Here is a 10,390-nt window from a genome sequence, read left to right on the forward strand (position 1 = left end):
AAAAAAAAAAAAAAAAAAAAAGACCTGACATATAGTGAGGCTCAACAATGAACAAGAAGCCAAAAACAGCACGCCGAGTATAAAGCTTGGAACAAGTAACAAAAGACACTGATTTCCAGAGAAAATGAACCTAGAAAGACTGAAAGAGAAATACTAGCAAAACTATTTTCAATTATGTGTTAATATTAACAATACACTCTGTATGGCAGTTTATTTTCTTCAAAATCATTTAGCCTACATCATCTTAAGTATAAAGGGTAAAAATTTCCATACATTTTTATATTTGAGAAAAACTTTCTACTGAATCAACGTAGCTGACACTGACAGATTTCTGTGGCTAACAAAGGTCACGGGGACAGGCACTGCTCTTGGCATCTTCCAGCAATGACCCAAGAAGGAAACCAACAGGGTTTCTAATCCATCCCCTAACCTGCCTGGGGTCAATGAGGTGCAGACTCGTCATAAGCCTTTTACAAGGTTTGTTCATGCAAGGAAAGCAGGAGAGAATAAGAAACGTGCTCAGACTTACACAGCTACACAGGGCTGGGGTCAGAATTCACCTCCAGGCCTTCTGACTCAGTCTGCCGACCCTCCATTGTTTCTACCTCTGCATGGACTAGTCCCTTCCTTTAAACACTGTTGAGTTATAAAGCAAGATGATGGCTGGGACGTAGCCCAGAAGGCACAATGCCTGACTGGGAAGCCTAAGCCCCATGTTCAAGTCCTGGTACAAAAAATTTTAAAAAAGGAAGATGAGAGGTATAGATTGCTTTATATCCCAGTTTTAGACTCTCAAAAAATGATTCAAGTCACTGTAATCCTTTTTGCCCAGAATCTTGTCAGGGTCAGGGACTGGAATGGCTATGCTGCATCTCTGAGATGCTACTTAACAGAGATTAAAGTCCCTTTAACATCAGCAAAACACGGCAGTCCACTATACAATCACAGTGTGTGTATGGTTTTTCTTCACTTAAAACTGTATCATCTGACCTCAGCAGACTACCCACTTCAACCAATGAAAGTTTGACAAGAGCAAAAAATCAACTGAGTGGACAGTCATCATTTATCACATCTACCATGCTCTGCACTGGACACAGTAGTCTTCTTTGAAAAATTTACTTCTGTTACATTCTTTTTAAAAAATACTTGTGGAACCGTCCCTTGTTTTAAATACTGTATGCCACATATTTAACATACTCTTTTATATCTTCACTTGTATTCGATGCTATTTTTCCAAAGCCCTTTATTCCATATCAAATCCAGGAGTCACTACTAACATGGAAATTTAAATTTGAATTAATTAAAATTAAATACAATTAAAATTCACATCCTTAGGAGTCCTAGCTACACTTCAACTTCCTCTTGTGGCAAGCGGCTACAGTACTGGACAGTGCACATGCAGCCTATTTCCTATTTCCATCATGACAGAAAGTTACACTGGACAACACTGCCCATGACTCAGCGCCAAAACCTGGAGCTTTACAGCCCAGCTGTACATCCAGCCAGAATCAAATGAGGTCAAACTAAGTCCCCAATCTGATTATTCCTGGGGTTCCAAGAGCTAAATTATAGGTCAAAAGAAGAAGACATCTAAGCTTTTTAAAGTGGGTGATTCAATACTCTAGTGTAATTCATGGATATCCATGGAGCAACTGGGGATGCTGATTACTCACTGACACTGAACTACAAACACAGGTAAGATAAGCGCATCAAACAACAAATAGAGACCTGAATTCAAATTGTGTGACCTTAAAAAAATCTTATTGGGGCCGGGAGATGACTCCCGGAATAAGCACTTCCCTGGCAAGCGCAAGGACCTGAGTTCAATCCCCGGTTCCGCCAAAAAATAAATAAATAAATAATTAAAAAAATCTTATTATTCTCTGATTCTAAAATGGATAATCTGCAAAACGAAAGGGCAGACAAATTCTGAGTTTCCTGTCCCCTCTGAAATTCCTAGATTCTAAGGATGCACTTAGTTTACACTGCATCAAAGGAACTGTGCAGATTTCAAAGACATGCAAGATGCAACCGTTAATGAGTAGAAGCTGGCTGCACGGGCTAAGCAACATAGACAGGACACTGCGAGTGTCATGAGCACGGCAGTATCAAAGCAGCCCACAGAATCTGCCTCTGTACTACCAGAATATATGACTGGAGGGGTTCACTGTTTGCACTGAATCGAAAAATATAGCAATACACCCTACTTTCCATGGTGCATACAAAGAACTTAATGATGGGCCAAACAAACAGTAATCTGATAATATGACTAATTGGAATAATGGGCATTTATTCAAGACTTTCTAGGCAAGACACTTTCCTATGCTTTCATTCTGTCATTAAGCAACCCTATGCAGAAAACTGGTTTGTTTTTTTTTTCTTTTCATCATTTCACAGGTAAAGAATATGAAGTGAAAGGAATTAGGTCCTTACTTAGCTCACAGTCACACCACCTTCAGTCACATGGCAGAGCTGAGCCTGATGACAAAGCATACGTTCTTTACCCATCTCAGCACGTATCTCCTTAAGAAAATTTTACTTGGGCTGGGGAGATAGCGCAGCGGTCTAAGCACCTGCCTGGCAAGCACAAGGACCCACGCAGGTTTGATCCCTGGTACCGCATGCCACGCCAGCCCCAGAACCCTGGGTGCGCCGTGCTGGCCACTAAACCAGGCATGGTGGCACATGTCTGTGATCCTAGCACTGGCTAGGCTGAGACTGGAGGATGACTTTGAGTCCAAGCTCTGTAGTGAGACTCTGTACCAAATAAATAAATAACATATTTTCTAAAAATTTGAAAATATATATTTTACTTGTTAATCACTAGGAAAGATGACAACTAAAACTGTCAGTCTTCTTAAAAACCCACCTAATTTTACAAAGTTGCCATTTTCCTATACATTATTTTCCAGAAAACGGAGTAACAATATTTTTTCCAGATAGGCCCTCAGCCAAAATACTTCTAGGCAAAACTAAGAAACTAATTTCACAGAGCTACAAGAAAATCCATAAATGTCCACTAGAGTTCCAATGTTCTCCAACATTTGTTAATTGAGTTAGACACAAGACAAAGGGAATTACAAAGAAAGCAAATAATATTTTTATATCACCTTGGGCAAGTGGTAGAAAAAAGCAGGGCCCTTTCTTCCTAAGGTAGCGCTCTATCATTCACAATTATCTTATAATTAGATATTTTGTAGGATAGTCATTGTCTTAGTTACTCTTCTGTCGTTGCTGGGACAAATACCCGACACTCAAAATGAAGGAAGGAAAGGTTTATTTAGCTCACAGTTACTGGAGGTTTCAGTCCATACTCAGCTGGGTCCAACGCAGAGCAGCACAGAGCAGAAAGCAACCTTTCATGGCGGCAGCAAAGAGCAAGAGCGCAAGGGAGAGATAGCAGCAGCTCAAGCAGGGAGCTTTTCTTCCCTCCTTACATTGTCATGCAAATTACCTGCCCCAGGGTAGGGGAAGTACTCACACCTATGGGTACCTCCCAGTACTTACCCATCTATGGGTAATCCCAGCAGTACTAAAACCCATAATCCCAGGCTTGGATCACACATAATCCCAGTGGATCATGAGTTAACACAAACTCTAGAAGTCCTCACCCCATGACTGTATGAGGCTTTGGGGGGACAACTAGACACAAACCATAACAGTCATCTAAGTCTGATATTCAAATGTTTCATCACTACTATGAAGTAGGAAACAAGAGCCAATTCTCCTATTTATTTTCCACAACACTGTTTTCAAGGGGATTTCATACTGATTAGGTCACTAAACTATCCAAATCCAAAATATTTCTATATTTTCTGCAGGGATCAAATTCTATCATCCACAGCACCTAAAAATATCCTGCTTTCCATCACTCAATGAACCACAAAGGCTATTAGAAGGCAATAAAATCCCTAGATAGCTTCTCTTCTGTACATCTATGCTTTCCTCCAATCAATTAGATTCACAGAGATTAGAGATGGGAAACAACAAAGGAAATAAAATTTGAGCTCAAATCCTTATCTTAATCCACAAATGGCACTCACAAGCAACAACTGGTGGGGAAACAGCTCAACCACCACAGGCTTTCCTCCTCCAAACTCAGGTTAATCAAATTCATCATTAAAGCACCACCCATAAAATGCTTCTACCTACATCGCAGCGGAAGTCTCAAAGCTGCTGATCCTGTCCCACCTCAGGGAACACCTCACTGAGGGACAGGGTACTTTCACTGTGGGAAGGACAGGTCTGAATACAGTTACGGCCCTGCACAGCCCGTGCTTCTTTCACATAATCTGATTAAAGAAGATACTGCACTTCAGAAATTTTCAGAAATGGTAAGACAATTCTGTTGGTGCCTGCCTCCCATCTGAGCCCCTCATTTAGAAATGTGAAAGGTGAAAAGGGTCTTTTCTTTTGTGATGACCTATTTACACTCATCCCTTCTTTTTCTATAGGCCCTTACACGGCTATCACCTGTGAATAAATGGTCTCCACTATACTAACCTGTGCTAAACCCAGACAGATCAAGATAAGTAAGGTTCAAAAGTCAGATTATGTTTCACCACCGAAGTTGAGTCACAAGGTAGTAACACCGTCAAGGCTGACCAGATGCACAGCGTTGCCAGGACAAACGCACCGAGTTCACGTACAAAATGGTGGTTAACTCACCACAAGGAGACCTGCAACATCTGTGGTCCTCCTTCTTCAGAAACCAAGCCCTTCTTTCTCTCAGGTGCATCAGATCAGACCGACTTCGGAAACACGTTTTGAAAGGAACAGTTAATGCTTAATTTTTTGGACCAGTTTTGCATTCTTAGATCTGGTAATTTGAACAACTACTTTGAAGACATCAATATGCAATATAACAACCATTGTTGATTTCATCATCTTGTTTTGAAATTGTGTCATTTTTAATGTGTTTTTTCTCAAATATATATATATATATATATATGTATATATATAATATGCCCCATGTATATATATATACATCTCCAGCATAGCCTATCATAGTGACCTCCCTCATGGGGCACTAGCTCCCTTTGTACTTCATGTAAGAAAGGCCAGCAGTGCCATCTTCCAGGACGAAGAGCCTTAACCCTTACATACTAACCTTGTGCCACTACCACGGGATGCCACGTTCAGAAGGACCTGACCAAGTGTCTGCACAGAGAAGCCCTCAGACAAGGCTGTGTTTTGTTTTCCTCTCCAAAAGATAGTATGACTTATAAAAGACACTGTTTTATCTTTTACAACTAAAATGAACACTCTCTTAGCCATGTTTATACCTTATGCCTGTTTTGAAAAAGAAAAATTAAGAGAGAAATAATCCGAAGACACAGAGGACAGAGGGACAAAAAGAGTTGTGTGAGGGAAAGATGAGGAGAGGAGAGAGACACAGTGAGCCTGGTAAGTTAGTTATTTCCCAAAGCATGTTCATTCCAGGCAGATAATCAACAAGGAAAACATTCTCATTTTCTTCTCTGACAGCTGGGACATAAATGGTTGCTGCAATAATATCAGAAATTATTGGACATTTTAGGCATTCTTGCTAGGGAGAAGCCAGCATTACAGCCAATTTGAAATACTGACCCCAAGGTGCTCTAGAAATTCTGTTTTTCCAATGCAAGAGTGTCAGCTGTAAGATTAAAGTGAGATACACTGTCTAGTGGGCAGCGTGCTGGCCAGACACCACATCTGGAGTATGGCTCTCTGTACTCTGGGTTCCAGCCTGGCTATCCTTTACAGCCAATGCTGCCCCATGAATAAGAATGTCTGACAAAGCAGACCAATATTGGGAATAGTGCTTAAGATCCATCAACCCAAAACAAAACTCAGTTCTGACTTGTCACCTCCAAATGCTTCAAGAAGCTGGTCCAGATCCAAGGCGAGTGACAGCTAGCTGAATCTCAAGGAAATTATTTCCAGTTCCCATCTAGTTAGGACCTATCTGAAGGGATCCTAGAAATCCCCAGGAATAAAAATGTTCAGGTCACAAAATGGTATATACCTTTAAATCAGACATCCTCATACATAAAACAACAAAAACACTGAAAAAAGGCAGTATAATAAATCAGAGAATTGGTAAGCCAAATACTACATCCACAGGGATTTTTTAAAGGTGCCTCTGACATCAGATGAACTTTACAGAGATGCCTCACATTAAGTCAAAAGCTACTCTCAAATATCTGAGACAGACTAGCAGGTGCCATCCCTGACCACGAGGCAGCTTTCCTGTGGCTGAAGCCTGCACTATGGCTGTATTCACTTGGCCTCAAAGAGCTTTATCTACTAGATTTTTCTCCCAAAAAATCACTAGAGACTTCCCCAGAGAAAAAAGACCCTTGGATTTTCCCATTATTTAGAGGAACCTCTACAAGCTACATGTGGATAATTGTGATAGAGACATCAAACAAACAGAAGAAATTCACCCAACCCAGCTTTTCTGCGCATCCCACTTTGTAATCATTCACTATTTCCTGTCTCTCCCAAGAGTGTTTGTAAGACTGGTTCATGACCTACGAAGATAGAATGAAAACATCACATTGAGTATGGATGAGAATCCTGTTCAGTGAGAAAAAGAGGGAGGTCGGGGGAGAATGCCAGGAATGCTGCTAGTTTAGAACAGCTTTCAAGAAGTAGGCAGGGTCACAAAGACAGCTCAGCGATCTAAATGCCTGCCTAGGCAAGTGCAAGGACCTGGGTTCAATCCCCAGTACCACATGCTGTGCCGGCCCCACCCTGGGCTCACCAGCCACCAAGACTTGGCATAATCCCAGTGCTGGGGAAGCTGAAACAGGAGGAGCACTATAAGTCCTAGCTGCATAGTGAGACCTATACCAAATGCATAAAATTTTTTCAAAAAAGAACTGAACTTCAGTAGTTAGGTAGAAATGGACAACCTACATGAGCTAATAAAACAGAATTTCTCTCTCTATTCTCTGCTGTTTATTGAGCAACATACTGTTAAGACTGAAGTCATTCTCAAAACCTTTTACTGACCTCCTGATTTATAAGCACTATAATACACTGCCTATTCTTTTATGAACATGGAGCAGGTGAAATATCCTAATATATATTCAACCTATAACCTTCTCCAATTACATAAAATTTGTCCTCTATGAAGAAGGTATTAAATAAGCTATACAAAATACAAGGGGCTCAGCAGTCACATGAATTCATGATGCTCATGTGCACAAAAATACAGGCACCTGACTTGGTCACTAGTATATGATAACCACATAAACTGCATTTCTTTTTAAGTTATTTGACATTTATCTATAAATTATTATTTATATCACAAAGAAAAGCAAAAACATGCTCAAAAAATAAAAGGGAATATCCAGAGAATAAAAGGATTATTCACAATTGAGTACTGTATAAAAATGTCCTGATCTGATTAATTTTTCAGTGAAGATTTCTCAGGGAAATTTATCCTGAAAACTAAGGGATATTTGGCATTAACCCTCAACAAAGAGGTCACTAAAAGATAGAATGAATATCACAAGCAGTTCGAAGCTTAACTATTAATAGTACTTTAAAATATGACGCATTAGCTTCTCGATGAAATCATCCCACTCTGTTAACTTAAAACTAGAACTAACAGCAATTTCAGGCTATGCAACTATTTCTAAAGTCACAGTTAGCAACATGATACCCAGGTACACTAAATTATCAACTCTGTAAAATCCTTGCCTTATTTGTTCTCATGATGACTAGACATGTGAGTTGATGTCATATTATGTTGTATTTCTAGCTAAGGTAACTGTTACACATTCAATCAATTCATCTATCCATCTTTTATAGGTAAAAGACAGTAAACACTGTACGGTTGTTTAACAACAAGAAATGGCCAGCTACTATAATTTTCCATCCAAAAATCCAAATCTCTTCCCTGTACATACCCAGAAAATACAATTATAAATTTCACATCTTATATACTAGAGTACTGAGATTTATACCAAACAATAGAAAATATTTTAACATTTAAAAGCAACTAACTGCCACCAAAATGTTTTTTCTCAGTCCCAAATCTATCCTTGTAGAACAGTAAAGTACCCAATTATTTCAATCCTTGTGGGACTACAATAGTAATAATTTAGGCTCTTTCCAGGTTTATAATTTGGATAAAAAGACCAAAACTCAACTAATTCCTAATTTCTCTTTCCCATCACAGTTTGTCGTCCCAGGAACATCTAAGTGCACTCACAGATACAGAAAACAGTGCTGTCCACAAGCCTGAAGACTCCAACAGCTAGCATCATGCCCAGACGTCAAGCATCTTTTCATTAAAGCAGTAACAACATCCTCCCTCCCAACACATAGTAAGCATCACCTTTAATGATTCCGGACTACAGATAAAAAGTTCTGACTTCACACAGATCAAGGTAGCACCGAGCCTTTCATCTTTATTCATGATCAGCTCTGATCTCACTGAAAAAAACGAACGCGTGCTCATCCTGGACCCTCCAATGTGCTCCCTCTAATCAAAACCTGTAACAATTTTTGGACTTTCCAGGTACGATAGTCTTTCTACCACCGTTGATGTTAACTAAAGAAATCTTGCTCAATAAGCAGTCCAGATAATAGGCTAAAGTTATTCCAATATAAAATGCAATAAAAACAACTGGTGCAGAAGTTGCATTAAAAAATAAACTGCATCCTTAATTGTAGTAAGATTGTTGATTATAACCACAATGAAGTTACCTAAGCAACCACTCTGCAGCACATGTGATATCCAAATACATCTTAATTACAGTGGCTGAAGATCTGAAGTTCACTTTTGATAGGACTGCTATTATATGCAAATCTATTTGTGGCCAAAAAAACCTTTAGAATATAAAGACCTATTTGAATGGTATATGACACTAGAACATAAATACCGATTAGTAAAACATGAAAAATTATAACAATAACGTAAGTGAAAAATAAGGCTAGGACAAAAAAATCTAACAACTATTGTTACATTAGTAGTAAAATCATATAAATTCATGCCTGCTACAGAACTGCAAAGTGGTCTATTTTTATTTCTAAAATATGATAAAAACTTATGTAATTACCAAAATCTAACCATTTAAGAAGAGTATATGGGAAAACGTGCACAAATTATATGGCTACTATTAAATCATGTCTAGCAAAAAATATATAGGATGCCCAAACTTGCTGTTACCGCTAATGACAGATTAATCTAAGGAAAATCAACAAAGAATGTGAAGGCCTCCTTTACTTCCTGTGTGTCTACACATGTGTCACTTGAAAACCTCAGATCACGTTCAAGGAAAGATGTCATCACTTGTGACTCGTGAATCCACAAGGCCACAAAGTTAGTATATACTCCCATGGGGGAGCAGGAAGGTCAAGAAAGCCACAAGTTTCCCATCTTCCAAGGAAATCAAGAAATTCTTACCTTTCTGTACACCAGCATGTTGGGTGACTCATCTGCCACCCCATTGCTGGTCTGCCCATAATTATTGCCCTGGGCCATGTCACCCAAAACTTGGTCAGCTCTCCGATTCAAGATTACCAGACTGTCCTGCGAAGGATTACAAAGACGGGTGAGATCCTCCTGGTCGCGTTTAGGCGGGGTGACTCCCCTGATTCGTTTCATACTGCCAGCACCCAGCCCACCCGGAGCATGCTTACTGGCTGGGGGTAGAAAGTAACACGGGGCACAGATTTTTAAAAAATAAAATGAGTTTACACCTGTAGTGCCCTGGAGAACTGTGACAAATTACAAGCTTCCAGTTCGATAGTCATTTGGCTACGGTTTTAGTTGACTTCCCTTCTCGGGCCCTCCCTTTACAAAGTAGATGCTCACCCTAGCAACCCATTGTTAACCGTTCCACAGTAGACACTCGGCTCTCCCGGCGCTTGCACCTCCACCGCGCGAGGCTTCCCCAGCAGAGCGGAAGCAGAGCGGAAGCCTGCACCCCGGGCAGACACTTTCTCCCAGGTTTGGGTCTAGTTTCCCACAGGCAGGCGCCTCCCCCAATTCCCAGCTCCTTCTCCAGCGCAAGTGTTTCCTCCCGATTCCCCCGGGGTCTCCCTCCCAGAGCCCGGGTGTGCGCCTCTCCTACCCTCACCTGCCTCCGCCGCCAGCCAGGCGCCTCTCCTCACTCACCCCACTCCTCTCGTGGGTCAGGGCGCAGTTTGCCTGATCTTTGCAAGAACGTGTCCCAGGGCGTCCAGGCGCCGGGAACTGGCGCGAGGGCGGTCAAGCCGTGGGGCAGCTACCTGACTCGCCCGGGCGGGAAGCTAACTGCAGGAGCGCCAGCCGCGGAGCAGCACCCGCGGTCCGGGTCGCTCTCCCGCCCGCCCCGCAGCGGCGATGGCAGCCGCGCGGTCAGACCCGCGGCGGGTTCAGCACAGCGGAGCGCAGCGAGCGCGGGCGCCC

At 41.3% G+C, this 10,390-nt stretch overlaps 1 protein-coding gene across 8 annotated transcripts in view; it reads right to left on the reverse strand.

Moving 5' to 3' along the window:
* Window positions 1-10,347, reverse strand: part of Rgs7 (regulator of G protein signaling 7) — a 544,505-nt gene extending 534,158 nt beyond the window's left edge. For 4 of the 8 annotated variants that reach the window (XM_023710286.1, XM_004626813.3, XM_023710287.1 and 1 more), the window contains exons 1-2: window positions 10,080-10,347; window positions 9,404-9,529 (exon numbers count right to left, since the gene is read on the reverse strand). In XM_023710286.1, the coding sequence (XP_023566054.1) occupies window positions 9,404-9,481 (78 nt within the window). In that variant the 5' untranslated portion in view covers window positions 9,482-9,529; window positions 10,080-10,347. Of the gene's footprint in view, window positions 1-9,403; window positions 9,530-10,079 lie in introns of those variants that run through there. The other 4 variants (XM_004626815.2, XM_004626816.2, XM_023710285.1 and 1 more) reach the window with 4 other exon arrangements.
* Between the last annotated feature and the right edge of the window lie 43 nt (window positions 10,348-10,390).

The sequence above is a fragment of the Octodon degus genome, unplaced genomic scaffold (genome assembly GCF_000260255.1).
Source record: "Octodon degus isolate 3935 unplaced genomic scaffold, OctDeg1.0 scaffold00017, whole genome shotgun sequence".
NCBI classification, from domain to species: domain Eukaryota; kingdom Metazoa; phylum Chordata; class Mammalia; order Rodentia; family Octodontidae; genus Octodon; species Octodon degus.